Raw genomic sequence first — 26,758 nt, 5'->3', positions numbered from 1 at the left:
TTCCATTTCACACTTTCAAAAAGTTTCAATATAAGCTGCTACCATAGAAGGGAAATGGCACTACCGACACTCAGGGAGTCACCAAGCAAAAAAGAGAGGGTTTCCATTCAGCAACACCTGTATGGGACTTACCAAGGGCTGAGCAGAATATTTTGCCTCGAAAGGCTCATGTTTCTGGTCCATCAGCACGCTCCCATGCTGCTGATGCAGACACCTGCCAGGGGACATGCATGGGATGTGAGTCAACCTCGGGAATAACAGAGAGAACACAGTGGGAAGGGCAAGCAGGGACTGTAACATCGACCTAAGCCAGAACGTTGAGGCCGCATGTGCATGCAGGCAGTGCACGATGCACAGATGGCGTGCGCTCTGATCCCTGCAGCATGCAAGGAAAAAAGATGTCATGGACAGTCTGCAGCAAAGAGGAGGAGGGTCGCAGAAATACCAGGCTCCTCCTGTTCCTCTGCCTGATGGAAACAAGGTGCGAGCCTCTTCAGCCAAAGGACTCATTCTGGGCATTTTTATCATCATTGCCCCTTAACCCAAGGTGTGAGGCCCAGGCTGGGCTTCCTTCCTCTTGCTGGCTCAGAGCCACTCGCTGTAGGACCAGCACAAGAACACAGAAAGCAATGAAAAATAGCAGCTCTGGGGCAGCACGGGCTGAGATCGCAGAGCAACCATCCCCAAAACTCCCAATGCAGTACCAAGACCAGCTCTGGACTCTGAGATATCCCAGCCTCTGCCACAATCTTTCTGCGTGGAAGGGCTGTGCTGGCTGGTGTGAGCAGTGCCTAGTGGCAGGAGCGCGTGTTCGGCTGCGTTTGATGAAGAGCCCGCTGTGCTTGCCTGGCTCCCTGCCCACTATCGCAGAGCTATCTCCCCTCCTGACATTTGGCCAAGCAAGCCAGACTGCCGCAGAGCATGGTGCTGACCCTGTCACCCCTGGCCAAACACCAGCTCCGGTGGCCGCTCCCTGCATTGCTGGCAACATCACTGTGTTTTATTTTGGATGATTCATACAGATATTAATTAGCACCGGGCCAGGGACTCCAGGTGACATCAGTGGCATTACGCACCCTGGCCTTGAACTGCAAAAAATGAAATGAAAGCAAGGACAGGGTCCTAGACCTTCCTGCCACCACACAGGTCCTGGGGAAAAAGGTTCAGTGGTTCCCTAGGGATGCTCACGAGCTGCCCTCCCTGGGCAGAGCAGAGCTGCGACTTGATCCTGTTATAAGCATGCCGTCACCTGTTCTGAGACATGGCCCATGGGCAAGCCACCCTCTGGCTGTCTCTCCTCCACGGGCAGAGACATAGTGCTCAATTTTATATCTCATCTGTCTGCACAAGCGCCCTTTGCTTCCTGGGCGGGTTACAAGTGCAGTGCTGCTTGCAGCCATTGCCTCACTGGGCTCCCGTGCCCCCAAACCCTGCACTGGGCTCAGCAGTCTGAGCTCAGTCTGCTAGTGCCTCCCGTAGATCTGGTGATCCCAACTGAACCCAGGGCACAGCCCTGATTTAGCAACCACCCACCAGACAGAGCCCTCTCTGCAGCCCCCAGCTGAAGGGACTGGGCTGTTTCACCACCTGGCTCTGTGCCATTTCCTGCAATTGTGCAGTTCCCCATTATGAAAGCAGCAGTGGGGGCAGATGCCGGCTCCTCGTGCTTCCTACAAGAGAAGCTGCTTGCTTCCACTGCACCAGCAGCTTCAGTGTGCACAGGTCACACATGGGCACTGGGTGCTCACATCCATTTATCTCCAAAAGCATTTCAAGGGTGTTGGCGCACCCTTGAAGGAGGGTGAGAGCAGAGCACTGCCCAGCAAACTTGCACCATGCTTCAACAAGCCCCTCTGCACAGCTGCAGCCACGGGAAGTGAAGGCAGCACCTGCTCCCCTTCGTTAGGCTACACAGGTGGTCACCCCCCCACCAGCTTCCACTGGGTTCCTCCCACAACACTCCCAGCCCCTGGCACAGCCCCTAGCCTCCACTGGCAGCCCAGCCCTGCACCAAAACAACTATGGAGGGCCCAGTCACACAGAGGGCACATTTTATTTACACATCATTAATTTTTATTTACACATCATTAATAAGGAAATGTCCTCACCAGTGCAGATCTGAAGTAGGACAAGGAGAGATGCTCAACAGGTACCACTAAGCTGCACTCCAGGAGACACCACTTGCCAGCTCAAAGTGTTTCTGCACAGACCTGGGGTGCAACCAGAGCCGGCTGACTGCCTCACCAGCCAGTGCAGCAAAGCTCAGGCACACGAGGACATAGCTTTGAAACCAGCCTACAGCCAGGAAAGCCTTCAGAAGAGCAAACAGCTCTGCTGTTCTCTGCTCCACGCACCCCTCTGCAGCCCAGTTCAAGGCATGCCTTCTCTCCCTGAGGCATGCACCAAAATCCCTGCTCCCAGGGCTGTGGGAGATGAAAGGCTCAGCCCCTACAAAGGGAAACAGCACGCGTGGCTCAGGAGGAACTCCACAGCACCTTCTCTAGCCAGGCCAGGAGCCGTGCCCGTAGCTCAACACCTAGCAGGAACAGGGGAAACACAGGGTCTGTCGCAATGGCAGGACTGCTCCCTGCCAGGGCACTGAAGGTCAGCTCGCCATCTCACACCCAGAAATCAGGCAACACTGCAGGATTAAAGGGAAGGGACAAGGGACAGATGCTTGTGGCCATCAGACACAGTAAGAAGTACAGGACCCAGCCTGTTCACCTCCACTTGGGCAGGGAAGAAGCAGCATTCATCACCACCTGCCTCCAGTCAGATCAGGTACAGGCACCTCAGGCCCAATCGCCTTCACCCTCCATATGCCACAGCCCATCCCCACAAGCCACAGGACACACCCCGAGCTGCAGGCCACGTCAGCAGCCATAGCAAAGTTCCCACAATTTCCTACCCCATCTCAGATAGGGTCCTGCTATGGACATACAGAGCAGAGTGTAAAATCAGGTCATCCCTAAAACAATTCCTCCCTGGTAAACCCTCTGAGCTGCCAGCATTCAGGAGTATTCGAAAGCATTTGCTTTGATAAATTATCTATTAACACAGCTCTGCTTGTCCCTGCCCAGCAGGGTGCCCGGTGTCACCCCAACAGGCAGAAGGAGGCGGCAGTCACATCTCATCGGCACGGTGCTGCTGGATGACAACGCTGGCAGTGCGTTCCACCCACTCCTGCCTCTTGGCTTTCCACGCTGCCAGCACCGCTGTGTGCAAAGGGTCATTCTGGGAGTGCTGCTCCTGAGGCTGGGGAGGGCCCAGCTCAGAGCCCGCTGCTGCTGGAGGGTCGGAGGATGAGTTGCTGTTGAAAGCAGATCTGGGATTGGGCTTGGGTGGACTCCGTCCCTCTTTCCATGACTGATTGAGGCTGCCCAACAGGGGGTCCTCAGGCTCTGGGTTGAGCCTCTCCAGTGCAGTGTCCTCCTGCACATCAGGTGCTGCCTGCCTAACCTGGTTTGGGAACTCATGGATCTGCTGTGACAACACTGCAAGAGAGGGAGAGCCAGCCTTGTCATTCCCACCTTGAGAGTGGGACACACCAGCCTCTCACGGTCCTGCTCTGAGCATGGGCCACTGCAGAGCCCACAAGAGGGGAACAAACTGTTCAGCTAGGGCTGCCTCCTCCTGGAGAGGCAGGGAGAGGATGCTGCACAGCCACCAGGCACAAGCACAGCTTGTGCTCCAAGAGGGACTGGATACATCCAGTTCTGGTACCATCCTTGGCCCAGGGCCCTGCTGCCAGGCAGGCCTCCACAACAGGACTGAGGAAGAGTCCAGAGCTGGGGCAAGACAGCAAAGCCAAACCAAGTGGTCATCCCAGGCAACGGGCTGCTGGGTTGGAGGCGCTCCAGAGTTCAGGCTGTCTCCGAGGAAGGTGCTCTGCCCCTGAAGGCAGCACTTCACCTGGAACCATGCCTCAGCCCCCAGGCACTCACCTCTGAGCTCCAGCTGTTGCTCTCTGCTCCCAAACGAGTAGAGGCTGGGGGAGAGAATGAGGCAGAAGGACAGAACCAGGACCTGGAAACAGAAAGATCAGCAAAGCCCTCAAAGGACATAAATAGGCATCACTGGCCGCAATAAACGCCTTTCTCCCAGACTCATGGGGACAGCAGAGGCCCCTTCACAGACACTGGGGCTGAAGCCACTCACCATGATGCAGGTGCTTGCTGTGGTAGTTTTGGTGGTGGACTGTCTCACCAAGGCCTGCAGTTTCCACAGCTGCTCAAGCAGTGACCTGCAGGAGCAGGCAATGCAGCAGCTGAACCAAGAGCTGCACTCCCCCTCCTGACCCTTTGCAGCCAGGGACAGACCACAATCCCAAGAAGAGGAACAACCTTCCCCACCACATCTCCTGCCATGTCCAACAACGAGAACTCACATGTTCTGCTTCTGCAGCAGCTGCACCTTCTTCTGCAGCTTGTGGTTCTGAGCCATACAGGCTGCCATCCTTCCCAGAAAAGATGAACAGCACAGGGGAAAAACAGAGATATTTTGTTAGTCAACAGCAGGGACTCCACCAGAGTCTCTCCCTCAGGGAATCAGCCACCAACTCCAGGTGGCTGGGGCAGCTACAAGTGCTCCTGGGGTCTACCTGGCACCAGCTGGAGCAAAGCCCAGAGTGACATCTCACACCAGGTTTCGGGAGGGGTAAGCCCTGCCCAGTCCCGCAGAGAAGCACCAGATTAATCCCTAAGGATGCTCGCTCCTAGCAGCGCACCAGCCCTGCAGATCAGCAACACCAGGCTGTATTACAAACTAGCCTAACCTGGAGAACACACTAGACCTCGCAGGCCAGTACCTGGCTCAAATAGAGCAAGCTCTGGGTCATCTCCAAGCCTAAGAGAGCAGGGCATGATATGCCCTGAACTTCTGAGCCTCTTGAGAAGACCACAGGGCTCAGCCTCACTTTCTGCCCAGGGCAGCAAGACCCCAGCAGCAGCACAGCATGGCTGCTGTGTGCCCGTACCTGTTTTCCAGGCCATCCACATAGATCTTCTTCCTGTGACGACTATCCTGGGCTGACTGCTTGTTCCGGATCTTCCGACGCACTTTCTTCAGAAGCCGCTCTTCAGCCTGCAAGGGCCGTTTCTCATTAGCAGCCACCCCAGGGCATTGGCAATCCAGCCCTTGCAAATCCTGCATACATCTCAGAGCTCAGCCCTGCTTAGAAAGGCAGCAACCCACGTGCTTTTGTCCTCTGTCCCTCCCACACCGCTGAATGAACTGCATGAGCTGCAAGGCAAACTCTGGCCTGCTGATGAGGCCAGCAGTTTCTCCAGTGTAGCAGAAGAGTGAGACACACATAAGGGAGATGAAAAGCACACAGCTCGCAAGACATGAAGCAAGTGGAAAGAAAAAGGCACTTGTGGTGTAACTGCCTCCAGCAAGCAGTCACAAGTGGGGAGACTGACAGCAGCCAGGTCTTGCTGCTCTTTGTATCTACCTGACTAGCAAAGCAGAGGCTGCTGTGCACGTGGACACCCCCCAGGCCTCGAAGGGAGGAGGAAGACACCAAGCCCTGCCACATGCTGCCCTGAATGCAGCACCTAGGTGCTAACGCTCTCACCAAGGCACCATCCTGCATTTTCAACCCCTACTCTGGTTGAAGGGTTTGAGTGGTCCAAGTCTGTTTGGGAGTGACAGGCTGTAGTGAGGACTCACTTTGGTCAGTGGCAGACAGGTTGGTAATGAAACACCTTCTTTCTCCAGGAGCTGCCTCTCCTCCTCTGTCAGGACCAGCTCTGGGAAGTCAGACTAGAAAACAGCAAAAATACGCCTGCTGAGAATGCAAAGTAAAGGGAGTCCACCCCAGGGCAGAGAAGGCATGCAGAAAGCCTACAGAACCAGGATCAGCTCTGCCAAAGCAGCATCACGCTTTCCTCCAAGATATCCCTCACAGGAGCCAAGCCAGGAGAGAAGGGGAAATGTGAGCAAAACAAAGGCTGGGGCCCACACACTTCCTAAGGCATGGCAGTCAGTACCTGCACAGTGGCTCCAGGCACAAGCTGGGGTCCAGTGTCCACAGCAACAGCAATAGGGAAACTGGAGCTCTGTTCCAGCGCCTCACTTGTGCCTTCCAAACCCACCCATGTCTCTGGGGAAGGAAAGGAGAGTCAAGCTCTGGGCCTCAGTGAGGCAGCACTCAACCAGCCAGCTTTGAGTAGCACAAAACCACAATTTTATGGCAGCAGAAAGCCACCAAACTCTGCTTTCTCTATCGCTGCCTGGCACCTCCCCAAAAACCCCTATGTGGGACTGCTTTTGTGCCTGTAGCCAGGACAGAAAGAGCCCACACACATCACTTACCAAGGTCAATGGAAACATCTCCTTCTGCCATTTCAGACTTCACACTTTCAAGCGCAGGCCAATCCCGATGGAGGGAATAGTTGTGATCAAACTGCACAATGTCTGAGCTCTGAGGGCTGCCGGCAAAGTCACTGCCAGGGCTATGGGACAGATTCTGATCTTCAGAAATGCTGCTGTCACCGTCAGCAGGCGAATAACCCTGCAGCATGCCTGGTTCATCTTCAAAGGGACTCAGCAGGGAGCTGATGAAGTCATCCATCTCCTTGTTCAGGAGCTGCAGAGAAAAAGCTTTTAATAAGCAGGGAGCCAAACCTTATTTAAACCAGCAGCAATTCTTCCTGAAGAGCTTACCTCAGGCTCTGGCAGGCCCCAGTCTTCCAGCAGACCGTTCTCCCCTGGGATTTCAGGGAGCAACATCCTTCAGGAGGAAGTCAAGCAGGTCCTCATCTGCCAGGGCAGCCAATTCCTCTGGGCATGACATCTGAGCAAAACACCCAAAGTGAGAACAAGCCCCAGAGGAGACGCCAGCACTTCTCTGGGATGTCACTCAGCCCCTACTGACAAAGTCTCCCCGTGCAATGGCAACAGCTGCCAGGGCCCTGCAGCAATGAACAGGCCATAAGTACTGTCCCAACAAGGCTGTTAGCTGCAGCGGTGGCCCCACCAGACTACTGGGACCCAGCCACAGGAGCCAGGCTCCACCCAGAATGCAAAAGCTGCAGGAAGGAGAGGGAAAGTGGAAGGGCCCCAGACTTTTTGCCATGGAGGGTATGCAAGATCCTGCCATTCCACTGAAGCCCAAAGGTGCCATACCCCTGGCATGCAGCCAGCTGGGACAGCCTCCCCATTAGCACGGTTAAGATTTCAGATCTAGCTGACAGGTGTCACAGCCCCCCCCCCCAAAGGATAAAAGCCCAGGGCAGACTCCAGTCACAGGGCTGCTGTACCAGCTGCCTAGGAGCAGGAAGTTGGTGTGCAGGGCTGCCCTGCCAGATGGCACGGAGAGCAGAGTCTAGCCAGCAGGAAGCAGAATAGTGAGAGGAATGGAGGAATGTGAGGTGGGCAGAGTCCAGGCAATGCTGGGGCCCATTGTTTCCACAGACATGAGGACTTTCTATCTAGGAAGCATGCACTGGGCAGGCAGCAAGGAGAGGAAGAGAACAAGAGGAGGCAACAGCATGTGAGGTAGAAGGGTCACAGGAGCATGCAGGGCAGATACCATTCCCCCTGCCTGGACACCCACCCAAAGGAAGCCAAAAAACCTCTCAGCCTCAGCCGTGGGGCTGGCCCACAGGCAAGCACGGCGTGCCGCTGCCTGGGGCACAGCCAGAGCCTGCAGCCAACGAGTCCTTGCCGGGCAGCACAACCCGAGGCCTGACAGCGGCAGCCCCACGCGGGAGGGCCAGGCGCCCCACCGGCGGGCTGTCAGCGGCAGGCTATGCCACATCTGCGAGCTCTCCTACCGCTAGCCGCCAGCCCCCGCGCCCAACGACCCGCAGGGCCCCCCGGCCCGGGTGAGGCGAAGGGAGGACGGCGGTCCCATCCCCCAGCCCAGCCCAGCTCGTCCCGTCCCTCACCTCAACGCGACACCACCAAGCCGCGCTGCTTCCAATGCAGCACCAGTGACATCACCAGCCTCCCAGCAGGCCGCGCGCGCTTGGTGACCACGCCCCTCCTAGGGGTGATGCGAAGGCGCCGGCGCGGGTATCTATTGGCTGACGGGCGCGTGGGTGGTGGGAGCGCGCGGCGGCCGTGGGTAGGGGATACGGCCGGAGGTGTCCGGGCCCCAGTTGCGTGGCGGCCCGTGCCGTGCCGGGTGGGGACTCAGGGGTGGAAGCAGCGGGCGGAGCACGGCCTCAGGGCGCGGGCGCCGGCGCCGTGCCGTGCCGCTCGGGCGCTGGGCAGCGCGCAGCCCTGGGCGTGGGGGGACCGGGCGGATCGCAGCCCCAGGGTGCCGTGCCGAACCGTGCCGCCCGGCGGCGCGCGGTGCCCCGGCACATGCGCGGCGGTGGGGCTGGAAGGGGGCGGTGCCGCCCCGCTGCTTCTGTCCGCACACAGGTATGGTGATGGGGCGGCATGGGGTCCCGGTAATCGGTAGCACCCTGGCTCCCGGTGGCTGCTGGAAGCGGATGTCCTGAGGGGAGACCCCGCTTACGGGGGGGGGCAGCGTCTCGGTTACTGGGGCCGAGCCTTCTCTGCTCCCACTGGGGCGCCTCCCCGGGAAGGAGAGGCTGCGGTCATCCCAGGGGCTTCTGAGGGGACGGTCATGCCTTAGCCTGGTTTTGGGGCGTGCCCTATTGCCCCCGGGGCTGGCGGCACTCTCCTGCCGGGCACTGGCACCCGCCGGTGCTGGTGACCCTGGGGTGGTGCAGGCAGGCACAGCCGGGCTGGGCCTGGCCTTGGCTCCATTAATCCTGGCCCTGGCCTTGTCCTGCCCCAAAACAGCCGCCACAGGCCTTGGCCTGAAGTCAACGCTTGCCAGGCCCTGGTTGGCATCCCCACCTCGGGGGTCCCTGGGGACCGAGCGGTAGAGGCCTGGGTGTGGCTACAGGCCCTCAAACCATGGGGACGAGTTTTGGCACTGGTCAGTTACGGTAGTGAAGTTTTCCTGTTGCCCTTCCTGCCCGCCCTGCCTGTATGCAGGGGAGAAGCAAGTGGGAAGGGTGTCTCCAGCCCGCTGTGCGATTTTGGGTGGGGATGCCAGAGGACGCGCTCCCCGCAACTGCGACACAGCCAGGGGAGGTTACCCCAGCAGCTCCCAATGATTGTCCTGCCACAGAAGGCTGGTTGTGGCCCCCCCCAGGATGGGGCGCAGCACGGCACTGGGGTGGGACGCATGGGGCTGGGGTGGGTGCTGTGGAGCAGGACTGGCCCCCAACAGGGAAAAATCACAGGTCCCCACCATGCCCTGGCTGGAGCAGCTAACTGGGCAAGGGAAACCCTGCCACGTTCTCTGCCTTTTCCCTGGCCAGCCTTGCTCTCTGCTGGCTCCTGCCCACACCTCTGCAAGCTCCCCAGCCCTTTGAATCTGCTGGCAGGATGTCTACATGCTTCTGCCATGGCTTCATTACTGGCCGTTAGACTCATATTTGGTAGCAATAATTGTTTACTCCCTTCTCCTCTCTCCCTGTTCCTCGCTGCTGAGAAGGGGAGGGGACATATTTTTGGGATCTTTAGCTTTGCTGGAGCCCACAGGTTGCCCAGTAAAGGGTTCGAACTCCCCCATGCAGACCATGGTGTGAAACCCCCCAAGCGCTAAATGAGCGGCCACTGCTGCGCGATGTACATGATGGTGTGTTGTGAGCACCAGCTGAGTACACGGCTTGCTCACTGAATGGCAGCGGTGGGAGCTTGGTGCATCCTGAAGTGGCATGTCCTGGCAGATTTGGGGAAGGGGAGCAGGAAGGCTGGGAAACAGGGACCTGTGGGGCGCCCTCCTTCTCACTGGCTGAGCGTGCCATCCTCCTGCCCTTGCTTGCCCCTGTTCCTACCTTGGTGGTGGGCAGCCCGGGGGTGCCACTGTTTGTGCCCCCTCCCTTTGGAGGGCAGGGGATGCCCGGCAGGAGTGGACGGGCCTGGGGACACATAGGAAATGCCAGCAGTTAATGGCCAGAGCTGATTCACCCTAGTGCGGGTGAGCTTGTGGGCTGCCTGCAGCTGTGGCTGTGATCCCCCAGCCCCACTGCCTGTCCCCTGCCTGTTTCCCACGCTGAGCAGGGCTGCCCTCCCTGTGGGGGCAAGAGGATGATCTTGCCCCAGCTGCGGGTAATAGCTGGGTGGTCGCAGAGGTGCTGTGGGGCTGGGCTCACCAGCCACTTATGTTCCCCAGGAGCAAGCTTGGCTCCAGCTAGAAGAAACCATCTCACCGTCCAATGTGGCCACGCAGCTGGGAAAGAGGAAGCGGACTGAATCGGCTCAGCAGCATGCAGCATTGTCACCGGCCAGGGCTGCTGGCTCAGCCTTCCCATCATCATGAGGCTGAGCCACCTGTGCCCCCAGTGCCTGCTGTGTATACCAGTCCCATACTGGAGGATCTGTCCAGAGCCAGATTCAACTTCTTACTGGGTTAATTTTTGACCCAGTTCCTTCTGCTGTTGTACAAATGCCAGTGTGTGAGCAGAGCCGCTGCTGGCAGGCGTCATGGTGGCCTGGGACCTGTCTAGCTGTGCTGGCCAGGCGGGCAGCCCTGTGCCTGTGGAAAGCCCCATCAGTGGGGCGGTTTGCAGCTGATAAAGCTTCCTGCAGCCAGCTCCCAGTGCTGCTTCACCCCCAGCCTGGGGGTGGTCCAGAGCAGGGCCTTTCCCCAATGAAATTTGGCGTTGCTGTAAAAAAAAAAACACCAAAAAAACACCAAACCCAAACCTCATCCGGAGTCTCCCTTAGAATGGGCACATTAAAAATGGTGAAATTGTTGCCTTTGAAGATTTGTGGCTTGTTCTGGAAACTTGCTGTGAGTGTGCCGGCAGGTTGCTTTGATGCTATTGAATTTTGGTTGATTTTTTTTTTTTTTTAAAAGATATAAAACCTCTGTAACTGTTCTTGCAGTGCTAAACTCAGCTGATACAAATATAGCAGTTACATCATGTGATGGAAAACTTACTCTCAGTGGTCCCAGTAATGACGCAGTGGTTCCTTGGGCTGGTGTGGCACTGGCTCCCTGTGGCTGGCCCTGCTTGTGCTGGCCCTGCCTTTAGGCAGAGCCCCAAGCCAGGAGACCTCTGCCACGATGATGGTTTTGCTCACCTAGTGTGGGGTGAGATGAAGGCAGCCGGGATGGCTCCAGAGGGGGTTGGACCCCACCAAGAACTTCCCCCCCCCATTTTGGGATCGGCTCAGGAGCATGCTCACGGCTCAAAGGGTTGCACACAGCTTGCCATAAAATGCAGAAAGTGCCTTAATCATCTGGCTGCTGGCTGGCCGGCTCACTGCTCTGGTGACTTATCTGCCTTTGCATACTGACAACCAATTGCAAATGGGTTTGCTTGCTCTGGAGGTGAGCCAGTGCAGAAATTTGGTGTGTGTTCATTGAGACTTGGTTTGTTTGGGGTTTGTGTGGTTGGTTTTTTTTCTTTCCAGAGGGACAGCTTGAATTTTGCTGTCCTTTTCCTTTATTTTTCTGGTTTGCAGCACCAGGCTCCCACACTGTCCTGTCCCTTATGTCTAGTCCGGCTTTTCCTTCCCTACGTGGTACCCGGAGAGGAGAGGTCTGCAGGAGGAGGTGTGCGGGCAGATTTGCAAGCCTCGTGTGATTAATTGCCACGTTTGCTGACAAATCTCTCCAGGGTTTGAAGAGGTGCTTCTTATGCAGCAGAGAGCGTTTCTGCTTTAGGCATTAATATCAGCAAAGTTCAACTGTTGGAGCCTGAACTGTTTCTGTAGAATATGGGAATTAAAATGAACCATTTATCTCCCTTTTCTCTGAGGGCTTGCTTGATGTTGTAAGCACCTTCCCTTCTAAGCTCTGTCGTTTTTGTAAGAGCTTAGGAGTAGGAAGGCTTGAGCAGTCATCTTCCTGCGAGGTCTTGGAAAGCACGGTGGCTCCTGTGAAGGGCATGCTAAGGGGGGGGGTGCCTCCGGTGCAACGCCTGATTTTGGGTGGCTCTGGGAGGGCAAGAGGAAGCTGCAGAAATGGCCAGGGCAGGAGCAACACCGGCATGGCCTGGTTCCTCTCGGTTCCTCTCTGCCATCCAGCATCCTCCCCTCCTCTTCCTTTGTGGTCTCTGACCTTGTCCTGGTGGTGGCATGTTCTCCTTTTCCTGCAGAGGAACAGAGAGCAGCTTTATGTTCAACTCAAGAATATTTTTAGATATAGAGAAGATGTTGAGTGAGAAGATGCCTGGTGACTGCAGCAGCCCGCCCTGTGTATAAAATACTCAAAAAGCCCTTTCTATGGCAGGGTGTTCCTCATCCCTTTGGTTCTGTAGCTTTGCTGGTGCTATTGGGTGGACAGCAGTGGCACATGCGGCGTGCCTCTGCTGCCTCCTTCCCGCTGCCAGTGGGCTCCCTCGGTCTGAACCCAAAATGCATTTCATTCCTCATCAGCAGAGCCAGTGGGGGCCACGGGCCTCCACAGAAACGTTGCCGAACAGCTCGGGAATGCAGAGCTGGAGCGGCTTCATGTGCTGGCAGAGGCAGCAAGCTCCTCTGTCTCTGCCTCCCACCCGGCTTTGTGGCTCTGCAAGGAGTGGGACCCCTGCCCTCCACCTCTCCTTGCTCTGACTTGTTCCTGCCCAAAATCAGATGCAGGAACTTTTTATCCATCACAGGTCCTGCCCCTAGCCCGCTTGGGTCCATGGTTGGAAGCAGCCTGTACCAGTGTACCCCCTTCTGCGGGGGATCGAAGCCGGCAGCGCCAGGCAGGGATGCACAGGCTTGCCATCTGCTGCTGTGGTGCAAGGCAGGCGAGGGAGGCTGCTAGCAAGTCTTGCCCGAGAACCTTCCTGGGCCAGGCTGAGGATGCATGTGGCCGGTAACCTTTCCCTGACAGCCATAATAGGAGGCCTGGTAGGAGAAAATCAGTCTAAAAGAGGACAAGCAGATATGGTGCATCCCGCCAGTGCTCTTGTGTCTTCCTACCAGCTGGGGTTTAAGGACAAGGCAGCCTGGGTCAAGGCAGAGCAGGGGAATCCTTCCCCATGAGTAGGCTGTCAGGGAGAGGAAAAGGGGTGTCACTACTGGAGAGCATTGGGTTGGGGCTGACTGGGGACTGGGGATGCTGAGAAGGGCAGGGAGAAGGACCTGGCGCAGGGACCCCAAGGCATGCAGCAACCTGGGAAAGCACTGAAAGCTGCTGCACGGCAGGTAAACCCAAAGGAAAGGGCTCACCTTACAAGCCACAGCAGGCAAGTGGGGGCGGGGGGCGGCGCTTATTTACAACCTCCTTTTGTTATTTCTTTCCGATTTTGCTCTCCTGTAAGAATATCGTCGCTCTAATTAGGTGTTATTAAACCTGGTGTTTCGGAGCCCTGTTGAGGGGTGTTTGCTCTGAAGCTGATCTACGCAATCCTTCAAGCTTGAAGCTGACCCTTCAAGCTGGACCCAGCTTGGGACCCATTTCAGATGGCGTGGTGCAGCTCTCGTGTGCCCTTGCAGCAAGAGCTGCAGCAGCTGGGTCCCTCGCCCTCCTGTGCATCGCCCAGTGCATGGGCTCCCCTGCCCTGGGTTTGTGCCACAGCTGCTGCCATAGACCCCAGTCTCCAAGCGCCAATGTGGTACTTGGCGTGAGCGGTGCTTTCCCCAGGTAATTATTTTTAATGGGCAGGTTCAGTGCCTGGTGCCCTTATCTTGCCTCCCCGAACAACTACAGGCTTTTCCGTCCCTCTGGGTCCCTCTGTGCTCAAGCTGCCAGCTCAGCACCATCCGCTTGTGACATGGGGGGGCCCTGATAGCCAGGGCAGGGCCCCACCAGCTCCGGGTCAAAGCTTGGTTTTCCTCTTGTGGCTTCTGTATCATGGCAGGTTTAATTATAACCCCTTCTGTCACACTCTCCTGGCTTATCTCATGTGCTCCTGCATGCTTGCTTCCTCCTTGCTGGCAGCATCTCCACTGAGTACCAGCTGCCATCACTCCTGCAGGTGAACAAAATCGGCTTTGGAATGGGGAGACAAGGGTCTCAACACTGGCCAGAGACCCCAGGGTCAGCATGGGGCTGGAAAGTGGGACCCCCTCGCGGGCTCACCAGCGCAGGGTGCAGCCCTTGCTTGCCGCTAGAAGTCAGGTCCCAGCTTTTGGGGAGCAGAGGTGCTGCCGGAGGAAGGACCCTGCACATCGGAGGGGACCGTGTAGGGACAGCAGTCAGAGCTAACCTGGCTGTCTCCTCCAGCAGGTGACACAGGAGTGGGGACAGCCAAGCCACCACCATGGTTGCCCTCTCGCTGAAGATCAGCATCGGCAACGTGGTGAAGATGATGCAGTTCGAGCCCTCCACCATGGTGTACGATGCCTGCCAAATGATCCGCGAGTGGGTGCCCGAGGCCCAGATGGGACAGCGTAAGTCTGTGGTGGGGCTGTCTGCTGTGCTGCTGTGCCAGGGCCACTCCGGCTTGGCTCCTGGCATTTCACTGGCTTCCCTTTCCTCTTTTGTCCCCGTGCCTGTCTGGGCTTTCCCAGCTGGCACAGAGCAGTGGGGGGAGCAAGGTCCAAGTCCTCCTGCCTGGTTGAGGTGAGGGGCTGAGCTCCTCAGGCTCCTTCCTTGACACCCCAGAAGAAATTTGGGGGCTTGGGAGGTAGGAAAACACATTTGGAAGTGAAATACTCGTTGAGCTCTTTGAGCCTGCTGCCCTTTCTCTGCTCCTCTCTCCTACTTGCATTCATCACCACTAGCCAGGACTAGGTGGGTTTAAACAGTCGCAGGGGTTGTAGCGAGCATTAATAAATCATATAAGTTAATTTTTACTTTCTTGGGGGATATATAGTCCTCCATCAGATCCCCCCGGTAGCTCTCTGCCAGACTCTGTGCTGGTGCTCCGTTACCTTGCTAAGCTTTTTCAGCTCTAATATTTCCCTGCTGCCGCAAGGCTCAAAAGTAAGCTTATGTCACATGAGCTCATGATGCAATTCATGCCCACACAGATGTGGCCTGTCTCTGGCATGGATGGGGGGGCTGGAACACTGGGACATCATCTTGGGGGCTTTCCTGGGTCCCTGCTGCTTCCGAAAGCGGCTCTGCCACTGAGGAGAGCCATGCATTGGGCAGGCAGCAAACAGGAGGTCAGGAGTTGTGGGAAGAGGAGGGGGAGCACAGCAACATCTGGGAGCTGCGAATTCCTCATGGATGAAAGGAAATGCCTTCTCATGTGGTGCCCATCTGGCCCGTGGGACACGGTATGGCGGATCACAGCTTTCAGTTTCGGAGAGGGACTGGATGTTTATGTGGATGCAGGGCTGTAACGGTGTTGCATTTCCTGCTCCTGGGTGTGAGCCAGCCTGCTTATAAAAAAAAAAAAAAAAAAAAGGCAAGGGGAAAACCTTAAAGGGAATTGCTTATTCCCAAGTTCCTTTTCAGTTGCTCACAGCTTTTCTTTTCCTATCAGTTCCTTGCAGCTTTTGTTTCTCTTTGCTCTCCTTACCCGGTGGCACTTGGGGGTCCCTTTTTGAGCTGCCCTGTTTTTTTGTGATGTTTGGACTGGAGGAGCTTCGGTGTAGGTTTCCAGAGCTGCTCTTGCTCTGTCTCAGGAAGCACCTCTCCCTGCCCAAGCTATGGATCTGGGGCAAGCTGCTCAGTTTTCTGTGCTTTAGAATTATCCTTTTAGAATTTGCTTTGAAAATAGCTTTTTTTTTTTAATATAAAAAAAAAAAAAGGAAAGCCTCAGTGATTTTTCTGCTCCCTGTTCAGTAGGATCCTAACAGCAGTGTTAGCCAGGCAGGAGTGGGGTGCTTCAGGAATTTGTCCCTCCCTGCAGAGAGCTGCCAACGAGATGACTCATTATAAACTTAGCAGCCAGCCAAGACAGCCTGCAGCGAGGGATTGTTGGAAAGGTGGAGAAGGACCTTTCCCAGGGCAAAGCCAGGCGTGGTCCTGGCTTCTTGCAGCAAGACGACAGGGCCATCCCTGTGGGTCCAAGCCGGGGTGCCACTGCTAAGGCATCATCATCAGCGCTCTCACTGGGTAGCCCAGCCCTGAGGGAGCAGGATTTGGTGAACAGCACTTCTGTACTTTCTCACCACCTCTGAGACCTTGTAAACTTTGATCCCATCCTCTTTCAGCCTCCTCACCAAACGGAGGAGTCCCAGCTTCTTTAGTCCCTCGTACCAAGGCTCCATCATTTAAGTTGCCCATCTCTGTATCTTTTCAAACTCCGCTGTGTCCTTCTGGGGAGGTGCAGACCACACCACCATGGAGTGTTCAAAGTATGGATGTGTCTAGGTTTTATAAACCAGTTCCCAGCACCCTTCCTGGTGATGCCCAGCATTTTACTACCTTGTTTTGGCTGCTGCTACATGTTGCACTGAAGATTTCAGAGAGCTGTCAACCACAACTCCAAGCTCTTCCTTCAGTTGTGGTCAGTTCCAAGTTTGGCATTGCATAGGCATCCTTCAGATGAATTTTTCCATAGATAACTATATGGTAAAACATGTACCTTGAAGCTTGCTTGCCAGCTTTTTGCTGGGCTCCAGTGTGCACAGTACTGCTGTGTTTTGCGTGCTGGGCTGCAGGCACATCCCTGGGTGCAGGCTGGCATCTTGGTGGCCCTGTCCTGCTCAGGATTATCCTGGCAGAGACTTTACCTGTTTTTCAGCCAATGATTTTGGGCTGTTCCTCTCGGATGAAGACCCAAAGAAAGGGATCTGGCTGGAGGCTGGGAAGGCTCTGGACTACTACATGCTTCTCAATGGGGTAAGCATCCATCCCGTGTCCTTCCAGCTGGTACCGGCCTCGGCTCTGCGGTTAGACGTGCCCACGGTGGGGAGGTGCTGCAGGTGCCTGCCCTGCTGCCTTGCATTGTGCCTGGATGTACCCCATGCCCCCCCTCACGATTGCACCGGGGAGATGGGAGCTGTTGGCATGGTGGTAGGATGCAGGCGCCCTGTGCCGGTGCCGCTGCTGGGAGCTGTGCTCTGCTGTGCTCGCAGGACACCATGGAGTACAAGAAGAAGCAGCGGCCCCTGAAGATCCGCATGCTGGATGGGACAGTGAAAATGGTGATGGTGGATGACTCCAAAACAGTCACGGACATGCTCATGACAATCTGTGCCCGGATTGGTGAGAGGAGGGGGCAGCAGCAAGGGGGAGGAAGGGAGGTGGGGAGAGATGGCAGCGTCTGGTGGGGGGTACCAGCAGCAGCTCTGCAGCAGATAGCCTGGCAGCAGGGATGTCCGAGGGGTGCGTGATGCTGGGGAGGGGACACCGCTCTGCACCCCTGCATCGTTTCAGGCTCTGTATTTGGCACTGATGTCATGCTGAGCTTGGTCCTCTGCACTCCTGCAGGCATCACCAACTACGATGAGTACTCACTTGTTCGGGAGATTATAGAAGAGAAGAAGGAGGTTACCAGCACCCTCAAGGACAAGACCCTGCTGCGAGATGAGAAGAAGATGGAGAAGCTCAAGCAGAAGTTGCAGACGGATGACGAGTGTACGTGCCTGCACATGCTGGGGACAGGGTCAGCCTGTGCCGAAGGCAGCGGAGAGGAGAGCTGGTGGGCAGAGAGGGGAGCAGGGCCCCTCCCTGCAAGGGGAAGACCCAACACAGGGGAGTAGAGAGGACTGTGATGAGGGGACATGTGCCTACGCTCCTTGGAGTCTCTCCTTCTGTGTGGAGGCCCAGGGCAGAGGGATGAGAGCCAGGATGCACCAAACAGACATCCATTTCTTGCTCTGCATGAGCAGCCCTGGGGCCGGGACCAGCCCTGACTGGGTGTCCGCCCATGCTCATGCCCTGGTGTTGCCTGCAGTGAATTGGCTGGACCACGGCCGGACCCTGCGTGAGCAAGGCATTGATGACAATGAAACGCTGCTGCTGTGGCGCAAGTTCTTCTCTGACCAGAACGTGGGCTCGTGAGATCCTGTGCAGCTCAACCTGCTCTATGTGCAGGTACAGCTCCTTGGAGCACCTCTCTCTGCTGCCCCATGCCACCCCCCTGCCAGGGCTGGTGGCTGAGGGTTTTGGCCGGGAGCCACCATAGGGGGCACTTCAGGATGCCCAGTTATCTCCTAGGAGAGATTTCCTGGGTAAGAGCCAACACTGGCAATCCCAGCCCTGCCCTCTGTGTACTCTAGAGCTCCCCAGGGGATCCCGTGTCTCCTCTGCCTGGTAGGAACCATCCTGAAGTCCTGCTGCTGTTCCTCTCCCAGGCATGGTGATGGGCCCTGTAGGGGACAGCCTGCCCCTAGATCCTCCTCTTTTTCATGGCCACTTCTTTTCTGCCTGGAAAACAGGTCCTGCCTGGTGTGGAGGGGAGCGGTGGCAGGGCTGTGTGGCTGCCCAGCCCACAGCGGTGTCTTCTCTTCCCACGCAGGCTCGCGATGACATCCTTAACGGTTCCCACCCTGTCTCCTTTGACAAAGCTTGCGAGTTTGCTGGCTACCAGTGCCAGATCCAGTTCGGTCCGCACAACGAGCCAAAGCACAAGCCAGGCTTTCTGGAGTGAGTGTCCCGGGGAGCCCTTGGGCTTGTCTCCAGGTGGCTTGAGCAGCTCGGCAGCCCCCAGCACTGTGCCAGCACACAGCACTTGGGGATGCGGACATCTCTGGAGTGGACCCCTCTCCTCCCTGCAGCACGGTGCCTAAGCGTGGAGGTCCATGCCAGCTGCAAGGGGTGCCAGCCCCCTGTCCTGCTCCCTCTGGCACCTCCCTGGGACATGCAGCCAGCTCCCCTTCTGATGGGGGGGACCTCAGCCTGCCGTACAGCCTCCCCTGATGCCATGTGAGGTGCTGCATCCTTAGCACCTCCACCCTGCCCTTGGCAGGGTGGCTCCTGAGGCAGCTTTCATTACTGCAGCAACCTCTCCCACATCCTTCCTGCTCCCAAAAACTCCCAGCCCATGCCCTGGCAGGGGTTTGTCCAAGGCTCTGTGTTGGGCCTCTCTGTAGGCGAAGACAAACGCTGGCTTCGGGCTCTGCTGCTAACAGCTGGCTTGGCTGTCTCTTGGCAGACTCAAGGATTTCCTGCCCAAGGAGTACATCAAGCAGAAAGGGGAGTGCAAGATCTTCATGGTATGTGCAAGGGGGGTGTTAAGACCTGGGCTTCTTGTTCCTCCTTGCCAAAGGTTGAGGTTGTTCTTGTCCCTGGAAGCAGCATGTAGTGGCTTGGCAGGTGAGAAATAGGAGCACGAAGCTGTAGGTGGGCAGACAAGGCAGCTCCTGAGGTCTCAGAGGGATGCTGTAGCAGGGGCAGGGGCCACTGGTGGGGTGGAGAGAGCCTGGAAAGACAATGACAGGGCAATGGTGGCACAGCCAGGGGACCGTGGAGCTAGCATGATGTTCTCTCTTTGCTGTCGCAGGCCCACAAGAACTGTGGGATCATGAGCGAGATCGAGGCCAAAGTTTGCTACGTGAAACTTGCCCGTTCCCTCAAGACCTACGGGGTCTCCTTCTTCCTGGTCAAGGTAGAGCAGTGGATCCCCTGGACAAAATTTCCTTTCTCCAACATCTCTCTGTTGTTGAGCTGCTACCCATCAACCCGCGTTGCTCCAGTTTTCCCTGCGTCCCCACTATCTGTCCTTCTTGGCCTTCCCTGTGCACTGCCTTTCCACTTCTTGGTTCATGCTTTTTCTCGTTTTCAAGCCCCATGTCATGGTTGTCACCACCTGAAAGTGTGGCCTTGGGGGTGTTTTGTAGCCAAGGGAGGCCAAGGGAGGGTCTCTGCCTGGATGGATCCGTCCCAGGAGCAGCCCGCAACCCTTCTGTTGTGGCCCGCAGGAGAAAATGAAGGGGAAGAACAAGCTGGTGCTGCAACTGCTGGGGATCACCAAGGAGTGTGTGATGCGTGTGGATGAGAAGACCAAGGAAGTGATTCAGGAGTGGAGCCTGACCAACATCAAGCGCTGGGCAGCCTCACCCAAGAGCTTCACCCTGGTAGGGGCCAGCCCTGGTCCTCCACCCCGCCTCCCTGGTGGTGCCCCTGTGGGGGGCTGCTCTCATGCCAACCCTTCTCTTGGGTATTGCCCTGCGGTGGGACAGTCTTGCCCTCCTCCGGTGCCTCTCCTAGCCCTGGCTTCTGTTTTGGAGGCTGGCACTGGGTGCTTAGCGCATACTAGAGGGGCTTAGGATAGCCGTCAGCACCCTGCTCCAGCGCTACCCCGTGCTGTGCCGTTACAGGATTTTGGAGATTACCAGGATGGTTACTACTCGGTGCAGACGACGGAGGGGGAGCAGATTGCCCAGCTGATTGCTGGCTACATCGACATCATCCTGAAAAAGGTGAGGATGTGCTGGGAAGGGCAGCCGGGCGCCAATAACTATCTCCTCTCCAGAGAGGGGTGCAGGGTGCCCCTTCCAGCTATCTCCAGACAGCCGTTGGCACACGGTGCTGCCAGGGGGACCCCGTGGCCCTGGTATGGTGCCTGGGCTGTGGGAGGAGGGGGAGGCTGGGAGGTGTGTGCTAGCTGATGCGTTTTCTCTTTCCCTCCACAGAAAAAGAGCAAAGACCACTTTGGACTGGAGGGGGATGAGGAGTCCACCATGCTGGAAGACTCCGTGTCTCCAAAGAAGTCAGTCCTCTAGGAGCAAGTTAGCTGCCAACCAGAAGCTGAATGGAGAGCAGGCTCCAGCCAAGCTTGCAGCACAGCGTGTCTGGAGGAAGAGCTGCCAGTCCTTCAGCAGCAGTGGTCCCGGAGAGCCTGGTGCCAGGGCAGTGGGCATCCCTTGACCTGGTATTTCTCCCCGTTTCAGGTCAACGGTCTTGCAGCAGAAGTTTAACTGTGTAGGCAAGGCAGAGCTGGGCTCGGTGGCCCTGCCAGCCGTCATGTGGACAGGGGCTGGAGGGCCAGAAAATTTCCAGGTGGGCACGATGCTGCAGGCTCAACTGCAAATCACCAGTGGCCAGATGCACCGAGGGCACATGCCTCCCATGGTAAGCTATCCCCGCGCCCACCGTAGGGCACAGACTCCGAGAGGTGCCCATCAGGCTCGCGTAGACCTGTCCATTTGGGTCCGTGGCCACGCATTTGCTTGCTGTGAAGAGCAGGGGCTCTGTGCCACTGGCCTCGTGTGCTTGCTGGCCTGGCTGAGCTGGCATCTTCCTGCAAACTTGAGCTCCACCCTGGCCTTTTTCCCCTGGCCAGCAGCCGCAGCCTCTCCTTCAGGTTGTGCCACCCCAAGCTGCTGTGCCCAGCCAGCCCCACCAGTGCCATGGTTTGCAGCAGAGCCCTGTGCCTGGTGTTGGTGGTGTTCTTGCACACATCCCACACCCCCCCGCATCCTTTTCTGCAGCCAGAGAAGCATTTAAAAAGGTCCCTCTGCATCTGCTCCCTAAGAGTTGCCCAACTGTGGTACTCACTCATACCCATCCTGGGCAGACGCTTTGCAGTGGGCTGGGGCATTTCCCAGGGGGAGGTGCAGAGGGGAGACCCCTTTTTTGCTGGATGCACCCCCCTTTTGCAGAGGCACTTGCCTAGAGCGCTGTCATCAACAGCATAGAATCATAGAATTGTCAAGGTTGGAAAAGACCCTTAAGATCATCGAGTCCAACCGTCAACCTATCACTGCCAAGTCCATCTATACCATGTCTTCAAGCACCACATCTATCCGTTCTTTAAATACCTCCAGGGATGGAGACTCAACCACTTCCCTGGGCAGCCTGTTCCAATGCTTGACCACCCTTTCGGTGAAGAAGTTTTTCCTAATGTCTAACCTAAACTTCCCCTGGTGCAGCTTGAGGCTGTTTCCTCTCGTCCTATCACTCGTTACTAGGGAGAAGAGGCCGACCCCCACCTTGCTACAACCTCCTTTCAGGTAGTTGTAGAGAGCAATAAGGTCTCCCCTCAGCCTCCTCTTCTCCAGACTAAACAACCCCAGCTCCCTCAGCCGCTCCTCATAAGACCTGTTCTATAGACCCTTCACCAACTTCGTTGCCGTCCTCTGGACACGCTCCAGCCCCTCGATGTCCTTCTTGTAGTGAGGGGCCCAAAACTGAACACAGTACTCGAGGTGCGGCCTCACCAGTGCCGAGTACAGGGGCACTATCACCTCCCTGGTCCTGCTGGCCACACTATTCCTGATACAGGCCAGGATGCCATTGGCCCTCTTGGCCACCTGAGCACACTGCTGGCTCATGTTCAGGCGGCTGTCAACCAACACCCCCAGGTCCTTTTCAGCCAGGCAGCTCTCCAGCCACTCCTCCCCCAGCATGTAGCGTTGCATGGGGTTGTTGTGACCCAAGTGCAGGACCTGGCACTTAGCCATGTTGAATCTCATGCAGTTGGCCCCGGCCCATTGGTCCAGCCTGTCCAGGTCCCTCTGGGCATGCAGCCCAGGCCACGCTGGATGACTTTGAGACCTTGCCACCCTTCGGGCAGGATGCTGTGAGTGCCAGGTGAAGAGGGGGTGCTGAGGGGAACCTCGCTAGAGGTTGCTGGCCAGGCTAGGAGAGGTGTCAGCAGCTCCTGGGAAGATCTGCTGCCTGCAAAGAGGTGGGGTTATATCCAGCTTTGGGGGCAGGAGCAGAGGGGGGTGCTTGGTCACATTGCTTGGTCAGGATGGGCTGGGGAGTTTTGGGTGGTGACAGCTCTTCCTTCCCTCTTTCTTGTCTCCTCTCTCCTGCATCATTCCGTGTGAGCATGGGCGCAGCTCCCCACCTCCACTGTCACCTCCTGACCTTGTTCTCCCAATTTCAGGCGTCCAAAGCTTGGTGCAAAACCAAGATGGATGAGTCGAAGCATGAGATCCACTCCCAAGTGGATGCTATCACTGCTGGTACAGCCTTGGTGGTCAACCTCACTGCAGGTATGTGGAGGGTTGAAGAGGGATGCCCCTGTTTCTGGAGAAGGCTTGGTCTCTCCTGTCTGGCTGAAGGTCATATCTTCTGCCCTCCATCAGAGACTGGAGGAGTCAGCCTGCCCTAGCTAGAGCTAAATCAGCCCTGACTGCTGCTAATGTGCCTGTAGAGCCGGCTGTGCCCCTGCAGCTCACCCTGCCTTTACATCCCCCAACATCCCTGCCTATGCCCAGCCCAGCCCTTCCTCCCAGTCCTTGGCTGACCTGCCATCCTCTGAACCAGGAGCGTGTTGTCCAGTCCCTGCTATAGTTCCAGGCACAGCTGCAGCACCGTGCAGCTCTCCTTCCCCAGGCCCTCCTGCCCAAACTCAGCCGATGCGACCGTCTTTCAGGCTTAGGAGCCAGGGCACCTCTCCCCCCGCTCCTGGGAAGGAGGACCATATCAGTGACAGGTGCGGGGATGTTCTTGGAGCATCACTGAAGCACATCCCGTCCTGACTTGTTTCCTCCCTGTGCAGGGGATCCAGCGGACGCGGACTACACTGCCATGGGCTGTGCTGTCACCACCATTTCTTCCAACCTGATGGAGATGTCCAAGGGCATGAAGCTGCTGGCTGCACTGATGGAGGAGGAGGGAGGGAATGGGCGGCAGCTTCTGCAGGCAGCCAAGAACCTGGCGAGCACTGTTTCGGGCCTGCTGAAAACGGTGCAGCCTGCCAGTGCTGAGGTGGGGGACAGGAGGGGCTGTGGGGCCAAGAGGCGGGTGGAAGCCAAGGAGAACCATTGGGAGAGTTTTTAGGGCTTGCTCATGAGCCTGGTGTTGCTTTTCCCTCGTTCCTTGCAGCCTCGCCAGAATCTCCTGCAGGCTGCCAGCCTCGTGGGCCAGACCAGCGGGGAGCTGCTGCAGCAGATTGGGGAGAGTGACACCGACCCTCCGTTCCAGGTGAGTGCACCTGGCGGCACCCAGGGACACCTGCTCCCTAAAACCATCAGCCTTTGCACAGGACTGGCAGGAGGGCTCCAGGCCAAAGCTTGGCCCGGTGCATGGCGGTAACTTTGCTGAGGGGAAGGGACAGGCCATTGCCCATCTCTGGCCCTAGAGCCGCTGTGATATAACGCCTCTTATCTTGTGGATTCCCATGTAGATCCCAGAAAGCCAGTGTGCTTGGATTCTGCCTGCCTCTGACCCAAAGATGGTAAAAGGGGGCTGTAGGCATGGCTTGGTGGTCCCTGCCCTCTCTGATGTGAGGAGTGCTCCTCTGGGGACGATCAGCTGAACTCTTTGGAGAAGAGCTCTTGTCAAAAATCTGCTTTTCTGGTGGTCAGCTCTCAGAAGTCCATGCACTTGGGTCGCTGCTCAGATGAGTGCTGCCCCAGGAATCCTCCCTCGCAGCTGCCTCGGCTCCTGCCTGCCGCCCCCTGCCCTGCCCATGGTCGGGAGCTGCCTGCCTGCCCCCCATCTGGGAACCAGGGTGGCTGGAGCCTCGTGGGATGTTTTTTTTTGTTTTGTTTTGTTTGCAGCCACACGGCCTCAACACGAGCAGAAAAGCCTGGACAGAGAGCCAAGGGGAGCAGAAAAGCTAGTGCCAGGGCAGAGGGCTATGCACAGCCAGGCAGCAGTGTCGGGACAGGGCAGCCCCAAGGGGTGGATTTAGGACCTGAAAGACAATTTGCATGCATGCGGGGTGCTCTGCCCTGCAGCTGCCAGACCCGAGTGTATCTGCTTCCCTTCCTGGGCCTCTCTGGTAGAGTGGCCGCTTCTTTGCTGCAGTCAGATGCTGCGGTCTGGGGACTCTGGAGTTGGGTGCATGTGCTCTCCAGCCTCTCCTCCTGTCTGGAAGGGTGATGGTTTGCAACAGGAGTAGTCTTGGCTTGCAGGAGGTGAGGGGATGCTGTGACATTTTTGGCTTGGTGGCTGGAGGCTTAGCTGCTGCGGAGTGCGGGGCCACTCACTGCGGGTTTGGGTCTGGTGCCTGGTGGGGAAGCAGTTTGCCGTGTGCTGGTCGCTGCATGTTGTGTGCTGGCAGGGTGGCCCCATGCCTTCCCTGCTGCCGCTGGGGGAGAGGAGGCTGGTTGCTGTGTCGTACCCCTCCTTTAGCCCTGGGAATGACAGCAGAGATGTAGCCTGTCACTAAAGAGCTAGAAAATAGCTGGTATGCCTGCAGTACAGGTGACTGGTGTGGGCAGCAGCTCCTGCTCACCTCTTGCTGGTGGGGTGAGCCCATGGGTGGGCGGTGCCATGGGACAGCACTGGACGCTGCCCACAGTGCAGCTGTGCCCATGGCCGGCTTGTGCCTGCTGTTTGGCCAGAGCCCTGCACGGGGTGCGAAGCTGGGCAGTACTGGCAGTGCCTCACAGCAGGTTGTCACTGTGGTACAGTCAGGGACTTGGTGCGGGTTGTTGCCTGGGGAGTGGGCAGTGAGCAGGTCATGGGTGTTGGAGTGATGCTGAGCGTTGCCTGAGCTGCTCTGGGCGGTGGTCATGGCAGCCTCCTGGTGCAAGGAGGTGCTGTGGTGCAGGCTGCGGCTGGAAGTCAGGTTACAACTTTGCCGCTGGCTGTTGCATGCGGTAGGGGTGGGTTCAAGGTGTTGCCAGCTACTCCAGGTGTTCGGTGCTGCTGGTGCTGGGCTGAATAAAAGCCCCCCCCCCCCCCCCCCCAGCTGCTGGTGCTCCCACTGCTGCTCCCGTGTTGACCCTCTCAGTCCCCCCCCAGGACATGCTCATGCAGCTGGTGAAGGCAGTGGCTAGTGCCACTGCTGCGCTTGCGTTGGTGCTCAAAGCTAAGAACATGGCTCAGAAAACGGAGGACTCGGTGCTGCAGACGCAGGTGATCACTGCTGCCACCCAGTGTGCCCTCTCCACCTCCCAGCTGGTGGCCTGCACCAAGGTAAGCAGCATTAACCCTTGCCTTGGCGTGGCTGCAAGCATCACCTGGGTGGTGGCAGCTCTAGCTGGTGGGGTTGTAGGTGTGCCAGGACCACGTGTCCTCAGGTGGGATGTTAGGGGTCTGGCACCAGAAGCATGGCTGCCTCAGGCATTTGCCACTCCCAAACGCCGAATATCCTCTTTCGAGGAGCAGAAGTTGGGGACAGTTGTCCCTGCACAGCTCTTACAAGGAGCACGCCACACTCACTGCCCAGCCTTTCCTCCTCCCCTGCAGGTAGTGGCTCCCACAATCAGCTCCCCAGTCTGCCAGGAGCAGCTGATCGAGGCTGGCAAGTTGGTGGCCAAGTTGGCAGAGGGCTGCATGGAGGCCTCCAAGGCGGCCACCAGCGATGACCAGCTCCTGAAGCAGGTGGGGGTGGCAGCCACAGCCGTCACCCAGGCCCTGAACAACCTGCTGCAGCATATCAAGCAGCACGCCACGGGTGGGCAGCCCATCGGGCGCTATGACCAGGCCACCGACACCATCCTCAGCGTCACCAAGAACATATTCAGCTCCATGGGTGACGCGGGTAAGAGCGGCTGATGGTACCTGGGGTAGAGCACAGTGGGTGGGGAGGTATCAGGGAGCCCGTGGGACTTGCTAATGGGCCACCCTTCCTTTCTTTCCCAGGGGAAATTGTGCGTCAGGCTTATATTCTGGCCCAGGCCACCTCTGACCTTGTCAACGCCATCAAAGCTGATGCGGAGGGAGAAATGGACCTGGAGAACTCACACAAGCTGCTGAGTGCGGCCAAGATCCTGGCTGATGCCACCGCCAAGATGGTGGAGGCTGCGAAGGTTCATGGTGTGCAGGAGGATGGGTGCTGGCTCTGGCCCCCGTCCGACGCCATTGGCTCGGTACTGCGGAGGGGATGAGCAGCCTCTGGGTCGGGGAGCAGTTCCCAGAGTAAGGTCCTGCACTGAGCCAACAACCTGTGTAATGGAGTAGGGCTCCTCCTGAAGCTGCAGGTGGTAGCAGGGGAGCTGTTAGCTCTCCTGCTGCTGAGCTCTCTGGGAGAGGCTTCGGTCATATCCCCAGCACTGTAAGTAGCCGGGCTGCCTTGGGGGTGTTCCCCGGCATCGGGTTGGAGCACAGCTGCTGCTGTCAGGAAGACAAGGGACCCAGTAGCCCCTGCAAGGTGTG

General features: G+C 57.4%; 2 protein-coding genes across 2 annotated transcripts in view; one reads left to right on the top strand and one right to left on the bottom strand.

Moving 5' to 3' along the window:
* Positions 1–253: 253 nt before the first annotated feature.
* LOC104015313 (cyclic AMP-responsive element-binding protein 3-like) lies at positions 254–6,796 on the bottom strand. The gene is given in 10 exon segments (XM_009468029.2): positions 254–3,494; positions 3,945–4,026; positions 4,159–4,243; positions 4,388–4,456; positions 4,976–5,082; positions 5,671–5,763; positions 5,991–6,103; positions 6,316–6,589; positions 6,667–6,724; positions 6,726–6,796. Coding segments are annotated over 10 exon segments (1,323 nt in total). The 3' UTR covers positions 254–3,123.
* Positions 6,797–7,976: 1,180 nt separating this feature from the next.
* LOC104015316 (talin-1-like) overlaps positions 7,977–26,758 on the top strand; it is a 33,808-nt gene continuing 15,026 nt past the window's right edge. Inside the window, 19 exon segments of the mRNA XM_087762439.1 lie at positions 7,977–8,373; positions 14,138–14,304; positions 16,554–16,651; positions 16,888–17,017; positions 17,243–17,389; positions 17,709–17,848; positions 18,273–18,400; positions 18,909–18,969; positions 19,257–19,361; positions 19,675–19,830; positions 20,074–20,175; positions 20,389–20,465; positions 20,647–20,827; positions 22,590–22,698; positions 23,208–23,416; positions 23,534–23,632; positions 25,403–25,576; positions 25,850–26,144; positions 26,246–26,412. Coding sequence (XP_087618565.1) covers positions 14,175–14,304; positions 16,554–16,651; positions 16,888–17,017; positions 17,243–17,389; positions 17,709–17,848; positions 18,273–18,400; positions 18,909–18,969; positions 19,257–19,361; positions 19,675–19,830; positions 20,074–20,175; positions 20,389–20,465; positions 20,647–20,827; positions 22,590–22,698; positions 23,208–23,416; positions 23,534–23,632; positions 25,403–25,576; positions 25,850–26,144; positions 26,246–26,412 — 2,508 coding nt within the window. The 5' untranslated portion in view covers positions 7,977–8,373; positions 14,138–14,174.

This window comes from Nipponia nippon, unplaced genomic scaffold, assembly GCF_047370975.1.
Source record: "Nipponia nippon isolate SJK-2023a ecotype South Korea unplaced genomic scaffold, ASM4737097v1 scaffold_26, whole genome shotgun sequence".
NCBI classification, from domain to species: Eukaryota; Metazoa; Chordata; class Aves; order Pelecaniformes; family Threskiornithidae; genus Nipponia; species Nipponia nippon.
The sequence above is the reverse complement of the archived record's forward strand: the minus strand, read 5'-3'. Positions and strand labels throughout refer to the sequence as shown.